Source organism: Tachypleus tridentatus, chromosome 6, assembly GCF_004210375.1.
Source record: "Tachypleus tridentatus isolate NWPU-2018 chromosome 6, ASM421037v1, whole genome shotgun sequence".
NCBI classification, from domain to species: Eukaryota; Metazoa; Arthropoda; class Merostomata; order Xiphosura; family Limulidae; genus Tachypleus; species Tachypleus tridentatus.
Genome location: NC_134830.1, coordinates 136,295,660 through 136,311,542, shown reverse-complemented (window position 1 = coordinate 136,311,542; position 15,883 = coordinate 136,295,660). Strand labels below are relative to the sequence as shown.

The following is a 15,883-nucleotide window of genomic DNA, read 5'->3' as shown; positions in this document are numbered from 1 at the left end:
CCCATTGCGCAGCTTTGCTCTTAACAACGAACATGTTAGAACAATAGTCTATTAAAGACGAAACTTATTACACTTTAAAATGATAGTTTTTAGTCAGTAAGAAGTAAAGCAGTAGAATGTTTCCATGTAAAATGTAAAACTGAAAAATCTGCGTGTGTGTCTCCAATGAACCTTTATACCAAATTTGGTGACGATTCATCTACAGGCGATGAAGTAGTGGTAAAAAACGACAAACCCGAAAATTGTATGTATGTCCACGTGGATCTAATGACGCCTGATATCAGTTTTGATGAAGATCCATACATACTTGCGAGTAGTTATCTAGACATACAACAGATGGTTCTATTATATTTATATAGATAAGTAGTTACATGGTCATACAACAGACGGTACTGTTATATTTATATATATAAGTAGTTACATGGACATATAATAGACAGTACTAATATTTATATAGATACGTGTCTAACAGTTGAACTTTATGTCCAACGTTTGCCGCCATTAAATATCTCCACAGAATTTTACTTTTTTACTGACCTTGTAAAACAGATGGCATTTAATCTAATAGATAAAAAATAATGGAAACCTATGTGACTGTTGTTCTGTTTTATTATTATTATTGTGTTTTTTTCGCGAGAGACATAATTGTTCATATGGTTTTGTATTGCGACTTTTGTTTGTGTGTGGAACATTTACATGTACATACATTTTCTGTGTTGCATATTTATATAAGTACACGACAGGTGGTGAGCCTTTCCTACCCGCATACAAGATTGACATATTTTACTCGTTGTATAAGAACGTAGATACAGATTGTTAAATGACAACTGCAACGTTAAGATCAACCAGTAACAAATAGGCTTTCTGATCAGCAAGATGACTAAACAAATAAGAAGTTGATAGGTCCACTTCCAGATAACAAATATATGTATAAATATTCTTACATAACACGTTTTGCCATTATGATACTAGGCTGCTAAATATATTCATTCTTTCACAAAACTCCACTGCAGTACAGCTCATGATGGTGGATGCGTTGTGGAAATCCAACGACGATAAAGTACGTTTAGTTTCTAAAACTGAGAATGAAAACTACACAAACTCAACTGGTGGACCTGAATTAATTGCCACAGGTAAGTTGCTATTATAAAGAATTTCAAATGTTATTATATATTATCAATGAATTATACCATAATTTTCAAATAACAGGAAATTTATATTTAAATTGATAGCTATTCCGAAAACTCTTTAGCCCTAATTTTTATTAGATAGCTTATGATTGTTGTGTTTATATTTGTTGGAAAAAGTTCTAAAATTCTTTTGTATATTTAAATTTTGTTTTTTGCTGCAAAATACTTTGGAAAAGTGTATTAAAAGTCGACAATTGATGTGACAGCTGTAATTGCGAACTAAAATTGAAAGAAATTCGCGTATTAAATATTCTGGACATCGAGACAGCGAAAATTTAAATATATGAAAAAGTAAAATAGAAAATTAAACAACGGCCAATGTTATGACAATAAAAGGATTTGGTGAAGTACTTTTCTTGTCATTAAGGTTGACTGAAGTCATATAGTAATTCTGTTTATAAAACAGTATTTGTATATATATATGTATACATGTTTGTGTACGTTAAATTTAGTCGTAAGTAGCAATAATAATAAACCTTGAAAATACTAAAATAAATTTCTCCTGACTTGCTAAAATATAATTTATTTAGCTATAAACGTTTTGAAAATACGGAGTCGAGTTCATATGTACACATGAGTAGCTGATTTTTCTTTACATTTTCCTTTTTTTTTTTTTTTCCGGTGACAAACAACGACGTCTACTTCCTGGGATTGATTTCCTATTCTTATCGTCTACATGTGCAATGTTGAAGATGAGAAAAAATAGTGAAAACAATCAAAATAATATCTGACATGCATACATTTATAAATACGTTCTAAAGTTTAACTCTTTTTGGTTATCACGATTTTTGTGTGTCGTCGTATATCAGTACAAGGACTGTATGTGCACACAGATTTTCATGTACAAATAACCTTCTCTTCCCAGTAGCTGTAAAACTAAGTTCCTCTCCACGATGTAAACTGGTTTTTAAAAGCAATGTCATTACTTAACCCTAAGGACAAGTTTTAAATTACAAAATACTTTAAACGTGCACAACTTTATATTAGTATGACATGTACAGATTTGTTTAGTCACTTTTCAGTTTGTAGAATATTGTAGTGTCATTGCTACCATATCAATGATATGTTAATTTGGTCTACAGCTAAGGTTATCCGAACGAAGTATGAGTGCTAAAAAACGACACAACACCAACTTCAAGTGAATTAACTCTTTAACTCAGTTGATAGAGTACTTACTTAGTTTGCTAGAGATAATTGGTTCAATGATATATCTGGATGATGCGATGGGAAAAAAAAAGAGAAAATGTTATAATGTGAGATATTCAAAACGCGCGCTCCTACAGCAGTTAGTAGGTTTATCTTTTATTTAGGCTGGTATATAATAGTTAGCACGTATTACAGTGTAATAGTTTAGTGATTGAGGAAGTTGAAGTTAGCAAATATCACAGAGTAATGGGTTAGTGATTGGGGAAGATAAAGTTATCACATATTACAGTGCAATAATGGTGTAGTAATACATGGACAAGGATGTTAACATATATCAAAGTATAATGGTTTAATAATTGGGGATAGATGAAGTTAGCACATATCACAGTGTAATGCTTTAATAATTGGGGGAACATGAAGTTAGCACATATTACAATGCAATAATGGTTTAGTGATACATGGAGGAGGTTGTTAACAGATATCACAGTGTAATGGTTTAATAATTGGGGGTAGATGAAATTAGCACATATCACAGTGTTTAGGGTTAGTGATTGGGGAAGATAAAGTTGTCAAATATCACAGTGTAATGGGTTAGTGATTAGTGAATATAAAGTTAGCACATATTACAGTGCAATAATGGTTTTTTGATACATGGAGGAGGATATTAACACATATCACATTGTAATGGTTTAATAATTGGGGGTATATGAAGTTAGCACATATCACAGTGCAATAATGGTTTAGTGATACATAGAAGAGGATGTTAACACATCACAGTGTAATGGTTTAGTGACTGGGAAAATGAAGTTAGCACATATCACAGTGTAATGAGTTAGTGATTGGGGAAGTTGAAGTTAGCAAATATTACAGAGCAGTGGGTTAGTGATTGGGGAAGATAAAGTTTTCACATATTACAGTGCAATAATGGTTTAGTAATACATGGAGGAGGATGTAAACACATATCAAAGTGTAATGGTTTAATAATTGGTGTAGATGAAGTTAGCACATATCACAGTCTAATGGGTTATTGATTGGGGAAAATGAAGTTAGCAAATATCACAGTGTAATGGATTAGTGATTGGGGAAGATAAGGGAAGCACATTTTACAGTGCAATAATGGTTTAGTGATACATGGAGGAGGATGTTAACACATATCACAGTGTAATGGTTTAATAATTGGGGGTACATGAAGTTAGCACGTATTACAGTGTAATGGTTTAGTTATTGGGGAAAATGAAGTTAGCACATATCACAGTGTAATGAGTTAGTGATTGGGGAAGTTGAAATTAGCAAATATTACAGAGCAGTGGGTTAGTGATTGGGGAAGATAAAGCACATATTACAGTGCAATAATGGTTTAGTAATACTTGGAGGAGGATGTAAACACATATCAAAGTGTAATGGTTTAATAATTGGGGTAGATGAAGTTAGCACATATCACAGTCTAATGGGTTATTGATTGGGGAAGATGAAGTTAGCAAATATCACAGTGTAATGGATTAGTGATTGGTGAAGATAAGGGAAGCACATTTTACAGTGCAATAATGGTTTAGTGATACATGGAGGAGGATGTTAACTCATATCACAGTGTAATGGTTTAATAATTGGGGGTACATGAAGTTAGCACGTATTACAGTGTAATGGTTTAGTTATTGGGGAAGATAAAGTTAGCACATATTACAGTGCAATGGTTTAGTGATTGGGGAGGATGAATTTAGCACATATCATAGTGTAATGGTTTAGTGATTTGTGAACATGAAGTCAGCACATGTCATAGTGTAGTGGTTTAGTTAGTGGGTAGGTTGAAATTAGCACATATCACAGTGTAGTGGTTTAGTTAGTGGGTAGGTTGAAATTAGCACATATCACAGTGTAATGGTTAAGTGATACGTGGAAGGTGATGTTAGGACATGTCATAGTGTAGTGGTTTAGCGGTTTTCAATGTGAGTTATAACAAATGCTTTGTCGTGAGGTTCATAGAACATACATAGATAGGGGAGCAAATATAAACTGGGTGGAATAATTATTGTGGACATCTTACCTGTGTTGTAAAAATAAAGATTTTTTGAGATAACTTTACACAAGTGCCTATTCAAAGAGATATTTCGTTACTTAATTAAATGGGAGGGCCCGCTCCTTTGATACCGCCTATGAGGATATGTAAACGGGTTGCCAACTCTTTCCAGATATTTGATTATTGTTTTGTGTGATTTATTAATGTTTGTTGTTTTTAGCTTCCTACACGGTCGAGGATGCTGTAAATGCATCCGGTTTCGGCAGATTTCAATGGAAACTGACATTTCTTTCAAGTTTTGCTTGGGTGAGTTTATATTATTAAATGTTGATGAAATTATTCACTGTGTTAAATAAGTATCTTAGTTGCCGATTTATTTCTTATTTATTAATTACTTTCGATGATAGTAAAATATTTTCGATGAAAAATTTGCACTTGATTAAAGACATTTAAATTAAAAGGTCGTGTCTTTCGTGAAATATGCCGATTAAAAATTATTCTGTATCTTGCGTGATATACTGAAATACTTATTTCCTAATTGTGATTGGCCGGGTATGGCCAGGTGGCTAAGGCACTCGACACGTAATCTGAAGGTCACGGGTTTGAATCCCCATTGCATAAAACATGTTCTTCCTTTCAGTCGTGGGGACGTAATAATGTGACGGTCAAACCCACTATTCGTTGGTAAAAGAGTAGCCCGAAATTTAGCGGTGGGTGGTGATCACTAGCCGCTTACCCTCTAGTTTACACTGCTAAATGAGAAACGGCTATCGCAGATAGAGACGGTGAGAGATAGCCTTAGTACTCTTTCCATAAATACAAGTACAAAATCATGTCTAATAAATGAATATTTCACGAGTTGAGTCACTGGACAATTTTTGATACGTTTATGTTAAAGCTAAGTGAAATCACTACTAGTGATGTCATATATTCTTTCTCCCTTTTTTCTTATAGATGGCAGAAGCTTGTGAGGTGATGATTTTATCTCTGTTGGGAAGATTATTATCATGTTATTGGTTGATCACCTTCTCACAGGTGGCTCTACTTACATCAGTAAGTGTGTGTGTGTATATATTTTCTTATAGCAAAGTTACATCAAGCTATCTGATGAGCCCACCGAGGGTTCGAACCCCTTAGACTTACCGCTGTACCATCGTGGGACACATCTAAAAGTAAGCGATTAAAAAATCTTCCGAACGTTTTCACTGCTGCATAATTGTCCCTTATATTAATAAAAGTTCTAACCCTAAAATAAATAGGCCTAGCATGGTAAGGTGGTTAAGGCACTCTGCTCGTCATCCGAGGGTCGCGGATTCGAATCCCCGTCACACCAAAGATGCTTGCCCTTTCACTATTTGTTGTTAAAAGAGTAGCCCAATAGTTGGAGGTGAATGGTGATGACTAGCTGCCTTCCCTCCAGTCTTACACTGCTATATTAATAAACTTGTACGTGCCTGTTCGAGGAAATTATTAGAAAAGCACAGAAGAAGAGCGTGCAAAAGGCTTAACTATTCTATATGTACGTGATACACGTAGCATTCTCACAGTGGAAGCAGGTAAACTCTAACAGGTGTTCGCAGATATATTTCACCAAAACATACTGAGCTGAAAAGCATAACATGGCTGAACTAATGTATGTGCACAGTATCCTAATTATGGAAGCATGAGCAAACCTAAGTCGGGTGGATACATGTTCCACCAACTATTTTGAATAGAAAAAAACACACACAAAAAAGCTTAATTAAAATATAAGTGGTTGATCCACAGATCATTTTGACTTGAAATGTATTACTTTTGTGTTCGCGTATTTTCCATAAAGTAATCGTAATTCCTTTAAAAAAAAATCGCACCGTTTCATGCGAAATGCCTTATTAGTTAGTTGTAATATCTGTTGACACTTTAATATAGATGTGAATCTCTATAGAGTCATAAGTTTGTAACAATATTCTTTGAAGTTGCAATTTACTTATTTTTCGTTTTTTACTTACATATATTTCAATATAACTCACCAATAATAAGTAACTGCGGAAACTGACGAGCACAAGCAGATGGCGCTTGCTTACAGATGAGATTCGTTTTGTTTTTGTTTTTTCATCAGTTCAGTGTCTATTCAAAAGATATAAAATCAGATTTTTTATTCAGAACTCATAGTCAGTGCAAACTAACTTTTTTTTTTGTTTCTTATACAGTTCGTGTTTCTCTCAATGGCTGTTGGAGCCCCGATTATTGGAAAACTGGGCGACATTTATGGTCGAAAGAACGTAGGTGTAGAAAATAAAATTTATCGTGGTAAACTGTGTATAGAAAACATTACTTTTTTACTACCTTTTGACCACACTGTACTAAACTATTATTAGGTAATAATTATCAATGTTTAGTTAAGTTATTAGAATGGTTTGTTTGTTTTCACTTTTCGCGTAAAGCTACACGAGAGCTATCTGCGCTGTTGAAGTGGAATTAAAATTACAATTTTATTTCTTATAATCGATCTTCTTTCAAGTACGATATTTTGTATTTTCAACCTGCATGTCATCGTGTGTGATGCATGAGCCAAACGGTCAGGTCAGAGACCCCCGGTTCAAGCGTAACTGTCTGCTGAACACAGGGAATGTAACCTGTGTGATTACTTTTAACTGAATGGCGAAAATGACTGTTACAGTTATATCACTCCACAGCTGAACACGGAGAGTATGTCAGACGGTATACTGTGGCTCGAACCTTGGGCATTCTAATCTCCATTTGGACGAGTTAACCGTTAGGCTCATCCCGTGTGTTTCATAAAGTAACTACTTTCCAGAAAAGCACGAGAAAGTGCACAAATGAATACACGTCTTACACGTAACGACACCAATTAGACTGTGTGTGTGTGTGTGTACATACATGTACGTCAACTTGATAAAATCTGAGTTCGATGTATGATATTAGAATGAAATACCTTGGCCTGTATTGTTACGTCAACGAAACAATTTTTAATTAAAAGCATACAGAACGTACATCTTATATTAACAATACTTTAGCCATTAGAAGTAACGTATACGAGTAGATATGACGGTAGTTTACATAAAGGCGTTAGTACAGTTTGAACATTACCGAGTATACTTTATTATGTGATATTATTACAGTTTGAATACAATCAGATACACCTGATTAAGTGAGATTAATATTATTGTTTATTATTTGTCGCTTATTTAGGTAGTTGTAGGGAGCACATGCATGATTTTAATCTTTGGAGTTTTGAGCGCCACGTCGACATCTATCGGTTGGATGATAGGATTTCGTGGACTTATGGGTTTTTTCGTACACGGCATGAACATCATGTGAGTATATTTATATGGATAATAAAAAGCATAAATAATATTTCTTTACATATACAATTAAACCACATTACATTAAAATTACCTAAATAAAGATACATTTTGAGTTGTATTTTAAAACTGTAGGTGGAGTTAATCACGGGATCTTGCGATTTCTCTAGTTGCAGAGAAAAATAAAACTGAAGTATCGTATTTTTCTGGAATCATTAATTTAACTTTACGATGCATTGGAGGTTGAAATACCACAATCATGTACGTTTCCTAAAACTTTCACCTTATTGCTTTCTGATTTCGAACGTCGTTGAATTAGCTTGGTTTGTTTTGAATTTCGCTCAAAGCTACTTGAGGACTATTTCTCTATCCGTCCCTTATTTAGCAGTTTAAGACTAGAGGGAAGGCAGCTAGTCATCACCACCCACAGTTGGGCTACTTTTTTACTAACGAATAGTGGGATTAAACATAACATTATAACGCCCCCATCGATGAAAGGATGAGTATGTTCAGTGGGATGGGACAGTAATTCGAACCAGCGACTCTCAGATTACGAGGCCAGTGTCTTAACCACTGAGCTATGTCGTAAATTAACTTGTTTTTTGTTTTCTTGTAATCGTTATTAATTGTTGTTGTTATATTATTTTCATTGAATTATTGTACAAATGGTATTGTTGTAAGTTGATATTCAAGGCGAAATGGTGTGAAGCCTATTTTAGTTGTTTTATATTTTTTATGTCGACTGATTCGTATATTTTCAATAAAGTTGAACGTTTAATAGATAAAATAAAATTGAGTGATTGTTTTTGCACGTTCATTTGTAGAACCCAAAACATATATATTTTAAAAATTACTAAAGTAAAAATATTAATGACTACAAATATTTACATTTGGTGTGCATTTCTCGCGCTAAACGTTTGTAATTTTACAGTCTCTTATATATATATTTTTACAAGGCACAAAATTTTACGGTGAATTTAGTTGAAATTGATGTAAATGTATTTATGTAAGGAAATATGGACCCCTGACAATTTGATGTAAATATATTTATGTAAGAAAATATGGACCCCTGACAATTTGATGTAAATATATTTATGTAAGGAAATATGGACCCCTGACAATTTGATGCTTTACGTTTCTTTTTCAGAATGGTTTTATATATGGAATTCCTTCCAATCAATAGACGTGGCCAAGGAACAATGTTACTCGCTGTAAGTAACTTGCTCTATCTGCGGATAACTAAATAAATAATATGTTAGCTATTTAACACAAATTTTAGTCAATAAAGATATTGCTTCTAAGATATTATAAAAATGATTCTACCTGTCCATCTATCGATCTGTAATTAAGTATTTAAAGTTAGGCAACCGTACGTGTTTATAAGATCTAGTACTTATTTACTCTAAATTGGATTCATACTACATGTGCAACCAGTGTTCCACGAAATACCACTGCTCCTTGGTAAACTGCATGTGATATAATTGTTCCTTGAAATACCACATTGTACCACCACTGTTCTTTGGTATACCGCACGTGATACAGTTGTTATTTGAAATACCACATGCACCACCACTGTTTTTTAGTATTCCACTTGTGATACAGTTGTTATTTGAAATACCACATGCACCACCACTGTTTTTTGGTATTCCACTTGAGATACAGTTGTTATTTGAAATACCACATGCACCACCACTGTTTTTTGGTATTCCACTTGTGATACAGTTGTTATTTGAAATACCACATGTGCTACCAGCGTTCCTTATTTCTCCTCGAAAAACATAGTTGAGTTACTAACTAGTCTGTCAACTTATATGGTTAGAAAGTAGACAAAAATTGTTTTAACTAGAAATTATGCTCATATATTCCAGATATTCTGGGGCATCGGTTCACTGCTTATAGTGTTAATCTCCATGGTAGTGATGGAAACCACAAACTCATGGCGAGTTATCTTACTTGTTGCTGTAATACCTGTTGTAATCTTCCTTGCCATTTCGAAGGTAACTAAAATTAAGTACATTAAAAAATAGCACGTGTAAATATGGTCAAGCCAGTAAGTTTATTGATTATATATTTAGTGTTTTATGCGTTTCGTGTCCTTTTGGCTTCCTTTTTTTTTTGGCACATTAATTTAACTGTGTAATAAACTAAACTGGAAGTCAAATAGGTGAGTATTTTCGGTCATTTCAAGTAGGTTTTCTTTGTTTATGGTAATCGAATGGAAGATCACCGCTGATTGGCCACATAATATTCATCCCGTACCACACAGCTTTTATGTGATCCATTGTCAGTAACAATGTTGTATATTAGGTTTAGAATTTTAGAAGTTAAATTTGTATATAACTGTCCATACATTTTGAACTAATAAACTAGATAGAATGCAGTTAATCAGCACTACCCGTCACGTACTGATGTCTGACCAAATGGTGGAACATGACAGTTACTCTTTTACTGCAGAGTAATTTCTTTTGTTTTTCCTGCTTTTGCAGCAACATGATGCGAACCAGACATTCTTGTATCCTCAATCCAGTCAACGATAATCATCAGGCCACGTATGAGCTATAACAAATTTTATCTGAAATGAACAAATAAAGTAAATATTTTGCTACAGTTGGTAGATATAGCATAGATAGCCCATTATGTAGCTTTGTGTGAATCTCTGTTACTGAATATACTTGCCCTTTCCACCGTAGGGGCATTATAATATTTCGATCAATCCCACTATTCGTTGGTAAAAGAGTAGCTCAAGAGTTGGCGGTGGGTGGTGATTACTAACTGCCTTTCCTCTAGTCGCATACCGCTAAATTATGAAGGGCTAGTGCGGGTAGCTCTCCTGTGGCTTTGCGCAAAATTAAAAAACAAACAACCAATAGAGTGAATAGAGTTCTGATTATTGTATTAATTACGTCATTTGAATTAGACGTAATGTTGAAATGTGTTGAAAGCATGGTGACGTTTAAAAATATCGTACAAGAACATCTCTCGTAACAACATAAAGGAAAACAAGTTTTTATGTAAACACATACTATTTACATAACTTCACTATAAGTCTCCTTACGTAGAAAATAAAGATAAGTAGATGCAATTAAGGATTTTCCAACCTAGCAAGACGTGTCCAAAATACTTAATCATGAAATCCGTTTATGAGACGTGTGTAAATATTGTGAAGTATTACAAAGATATCATTTTCTATACTTTTAGTTGGACAAGAAAATAGGTTTGATTTTTTGACCTGAGTTGTTGTTACTAGGTGTATCCAGAAAGTGCACGTCATATGCTTATCAATGGTAAGGTTAAAGAAGCCGAAAAAATCCTATCGGAAATGTCAGAAACAAACAAGAAGTCTCTTCCTCTAGGTACGCTGGTGCTGCCACCTACTGGTTTGGAGAAAGGTTCCATTATTAATCTAATTAAAGAACAGAAGAAACTGTTTATTATCTTGAGCTATGTCTGGTAAGAAGAACACGTGCACAGTAAAGGTTTCCTGCCACTTGTAATAGTTTTGTTGTGTTTTCATTACTGAACAATAATTAAAGTGTTTGGTTAGTTTGAGAGAAATAAAAGTTCGTTTCACTCTGTTAATTTTTGGCTGAAGAGTTTTGCAAGTATTAAAGAAACAATAAAAGCCGGCCCTGCATGGCCGAGTGGTTAGGGCATTCGACTCGTAATTGAAGGGTCGCAAGTTCGAATCTCCATTACCCCAAACATGCTCGCCCTTTCAGGCGAGCGAGAGTTGTAATGTTACAGTCAATTCTACTGTTTGTTGCTATAAGAGCTGTGAGTGGTGATGACTAGCTGCCTTTCTCCTAGTCTTACACTACTAAATTAGGGACAGCTAGCGCAGATATCCCTCGTGTAGCTTTGGTAGATAATTCAAAAATAAACAAAGGATAAAAGTCAATGTTTTGGGGTTACTGATCTTGAACCAGAGAAGTTCGAATACCTACCACTAAAACTTTACTTAACATTTTCATTTTTATATTTAGTTTCTGGATTAACTTCAGCTAACCTTCCCCCGTCGTTTGTTATTGGTTATAGTTTTTGTTTTGTTTTGTTTTTACTAGTTTATAATTGAATACCTAGCTAGATTCGTGGATTGTATTTTTAGTGCTCTTTCTTACTAGTTTATAAATTAATACCTCGCTAGATTTATGGTTCGTATTTTATAGTGCTCTTTCTTGCTAGTTTATAATTGAATATCTAGCAAGATTCGTGGTTTGTATTGTGCTAGTTCTTGCTAATTTATAAATAAATACCTTGCTAGATTCGTGTTTCGTATTTTCTAGTGCTCTTTCTCACAAGTTGATAAATGAATACATCAGTTTAAATTTCCAAGCCATGTTTTTAGTCTTTAACTTCCGCAATGTTTCTTCCAGGGTTTCCTTAACGTTTACCTATTACGGTATGACACTATTGTCTCCAGAAGTGATTCTACATGGAGGATTACCTTTAAATGGTAATTATTACTAACTTTCTGTCGTAGCAAACTACTTTAAAATCAACCTGGCTATAGCTACTTCAGTATACTGATTTTAGGTTCTTACTACTTATAAACATTAAATGAAGCATTCCCTAATTTGGGTACCCTTGTTGTTGGCAATATTTTCGGTCATAATCCCAATAATATCTCACGAAATTCAGCCAACTTTGGAGACTTACACTATCTTTACCTCCATATTATAAGCTTACAATACAAAATACTTTTTCATAATAAAGCTTTGATTTTAGAATCATTTAAAGCAATAAAAACAGAGAGATATTCAATATACTAACAAATATTATTATTGAAAGTAGCGTGAAAGGAAACAAAGAGCATGCCTTACGTACAGAATACACAAAACCCAGTAGTTTGGTTTATGTACTATCTATTACTTAATGTTTTGCCCCCCTCCGCTAGTACAGCGGTATGTCTACGGATTTAAACGCTAAAATCAGGGTTTTGACTCCCCTCGGTGGGCTCAGCAGATAGTTCGATGTGTCTTTGCTATAAGAAAAAAACACACACACACACACATATAATGTTTTCCCGATCATTTTCGGCCTTTCAGCCGTGAAGGATTTATAAAGTAACGACCAATCACACTAATCGTTGGTAAAAGTAAACAAAGAGTTGGTAGTGGGTGTTGTTGACTAGCTGTCTTCCATCTTGTCTATCACTGTTAATTTAGGGATGGCTAATGCAGATAACCCTCGAGTATCTTTGAGCGCAATTTAAAACAAGGAAACTTGGATTTTATGTTCCTTGAAAAAACTTGACATTAGTACACAAAATTATTTATACACTCCTCCCTAAGACGTCTTGTTACCAATAAAAATCTATTAAACTCTCCTCTCTGAGACGTCTTATGATCAATAAAAGGCCATTAAACATAAGAAATCGCTGGTTTCCAAACCTTACACGTACATATTTTTTATGCAACTGAATAGGTCATGTCTAAGATCTTTAATGGAATAACGTAATATTGCTATGGGTATTAGGACTTTTCCAATTTATATTTTACGTTGCTTTAATTGATAATTATTTCAAATCCATTTGTATATAATATAATAATTACTAATATACAAATGTAATGAAGGAAGAATTATTTATTTAATTTTTGTAGCTAACCAACCAGAAGAAACAGCGGTTCAGAAAAGGATTGCTAATACTAGTCTATCGTATGGTTACATGCTGTGCAAACCATTTACGATGACTGAATATCTAAACTTACTTTGGATTACAGCAGCGGAATTACCTGGTAAGATTTGATGCGTTCTTATGTATTGCTAAGGCTTACTGATGTTTTCAAATATTACTTATAACACAGTGGTTCTTAACCTGGGTTCAATCGAACCCCAGGGGTTCGGTGGAGGTCAAAACACACACTGTGTGTGTGTGTCCGTTCCGTTCACCCCAGTCGTATGATTCGTGACGTCATGCTCTACTTGGCCATTATTGGCTGCGGCTGATCACGTCACATCACTTGACCTTAATATTTCTGCTGCAGGGAACTTCGTGCGCTTAGCAGTCGACTTGTGACTTTAGTAATCGTGCGTCATTTGTGATTTTTTCCTAATCTTTCAATCCCTTTATACTAACTATGTCGAGCAAAAACAGAAAGTGGTCGGACGAAGACGTACAATATGGATTCACGGGTATAACGGAACATGATGGGAGTCAGCGTCCTCAATGCATGATTTGCAACGCCAAGTTGAGCAATTCTAGTCTAGCATCAGCAAAACTAAGAGAACACTCCCTAAAGCTGCATGGAGATAAGAAATACAAGAACACAACGCTTGTTGAATTCAAGGTAAAGAGAGCCAGGTTCGATGAAAAGGCTACTTTGCTGTTCTCGGCTTTGTACCCATCGACAAATCGATCCTCACAGCATCGTATAGAGTTGTGTACTTGATCACAAAGCAGGGCAAACCACACATTATTGGTGAAGCACTCGTAAAACCAGCTGCGTTGAAGATGGCGAATATCACGCTGGGAAAAGCTGCTGAAAATAAGTTATCCCAAATTCCTCTTTCAAATGACACCATCAGTAGCAGAATAGATGACATGAGTGATAACATCTTGGCTTAAGTAGTTGCAGATCTGATTTCAAGCCCGGCAAAATTCAACCTTCAACTCGACGAGACTACCGACGTTTCCAATCTAAGCCAGCTTGTTGTATTCGTGCGCTATGTGAAGAACGACGAGATAAAAAAGATTTTTTTTATTTTTTAAGCCTCTTACAACAACAACTAAGGCAGTCGACGAGAAGAAACTAGTGGATTACTTCTTCAGAGGCATATCTTTCGTGGGATATGGTTTCTGCAGTTTGTTCGGACGGAGCTCCAGTCATGCTGGGACGAAACTCTGGTTTTGGTGCGCTGGTGAAAGCCGATGCACCACACATCATTGTAACGCACTGTGTTCTGCACAGGCATGCGTTGGCAACAAAAACCTTGCCTTCAAAACTGACAGAAGTATTAAGAATTGTAGTGGAATGTGTGAAATAGTGCCCTGAAGCACCGCATCTTCAAAGAGCTGTATAATGAAATGGGCTCTGAATTCGAGGTACTTCTGTACCATTCTAACGTTCGGTGGTTATCCCGGAGAAAGGTACTGAATCGTGTTTTTGCTATGCGTGTGAAATTAGCCCTGTTTTTGTGAGAGCACCAACATTACCATGCACATTGCTTCGAAAAATCTGAGTTCATTCTCATTTTGGCGTACATGTCCGACATCTTCAATGCTTTCAACCATCTCAATCAACAGATGCAGGGCGGTGGAGTCAACATCATCGAAGCGGAAGAAAACCTGAAGGCTTTTTAAAAAAAGCTACCATTATGGAAACGACGAACAGAGAATGAAAACTTCACAAACTTTCCCCTGCTGGACGACTGTGTAAGTAAGATCAAAGATGTGTTTGAAATCGGAGACATTTCTGTACCCGGGGAACTGAACCAAGCAATTGCCATGCACTTAGATGAGCTCACAAGGTCTCTGGATGGATACTTCCCCACCAGAGAGTCAGATCCAGCATGGGTGAGACAGCCGTTCACGTTTAGTGTTGCGACAGCAGATGTCAATGATGAATACCTCGACGAAATCATTGAACTTCAGCAGAGTCAGGTTTAACAGCAACTTTTCAGAACAACAACTCTCTTAATGTTTTGGTGTCACCAAATCGTAGCGTACCCTCTTATTGCTAAGAAAGCCCTTGAGATACTCATACCGTTTGTTACAACGTATCTTTGCAAGCAATCCTTTTCGAAGATGGTAGACATAAAAGCGAAGAAAAGGAACAAACTTTGTTGCGAAAATGATATGAGAGTGGCACTTGTCAAGGTGAAGCCGCGCAGTTCTGAACATGTCTCTGAAAGGCAACATCAAAAGTCATTGTTTTGCAGTAAATATTCATTGAGTTATGTTTTTGTTTTTGTGTGAAATTCATGTTTTGTTGGTTTTGTTTGTTGAACAATGGTATTGTGTGCAACTGATGCATGGTTCATTTTGTGCATTAATAAAATATCTACTTATGTTTCGAATTTGAAAAAATCATATTTTATTTTTCAAATTACGAAGGGTTCAGTGAATGCAAGTACGAAACTTCCGGGGTTCAGTACCTCCAACAAGGTTAAAAACCACTGCACTATACACCTTACGAACATCTGTTGTAATAGTAGTTGTTTTATTTCTTATCTTTTTTGAAAATGCGCAATCGTGCACTTCAATGGATGTCGGCCCACACGGCCAGGGA

General features: G+C 35.2%; 1 protein-coding gene across 4 annotated transcripts in view; it reads left to right on the top strand.

The window, feature by feature from the left end:
• The first annotated feature begins 751 nt into the window (after positions 1-751).
• Positions 752-15,883, top strand: part of LOC143253765 (synaptic vesicle 2-related protein-like) — a 29,175-nt gene continuing 14,043 nt past the window's right edge. For 3 of the 4 annotated variants that reach the window (XM_076508105.1, XM_076508104.1, XM_076508107.1), the window contains exons 1-10: positions 754-1,133; positions 4,571-4,656; positions 5,305-5,403; positions 6,540-6,615; positions 7,547-7,667; positions 8,803-8,866; positions 9,524-9,652; positions 10,903-11,105; positions 12,029-12,108; positions 13,256-13,390. In XM_076508105.1, the coding sequence (XP_076364220.1) occupies positions 1,022-1,133; positions 4,571-4,656; positions 5,305-5,403; positions 6,540-6,615; positions 7,547-7,667; positions 8,803-8,866; positions 9,524-9,652; positions 10,903-11,105; positions 12,029-12,108; positions 13,256-13,390 (1,105 nt within the window). In that variant the 5' untranslated portion in view covers positions 754-1,021. Of the gene's footprint in view, positions 1,134-4,570; positions 4,657-5,304; positions 5,404-6,539; positions 6,616-7,546; positions 7,668-8,802; positions 8,867-9,523; positions 9,653-10,902; positions 11,106-12,028; positions 12,109-13,255; positions 13,391-15,883 lie in introns of all 4 variants that reach the window. The other variant, XM_076508106.1, reaches the window with a different exon arrangement.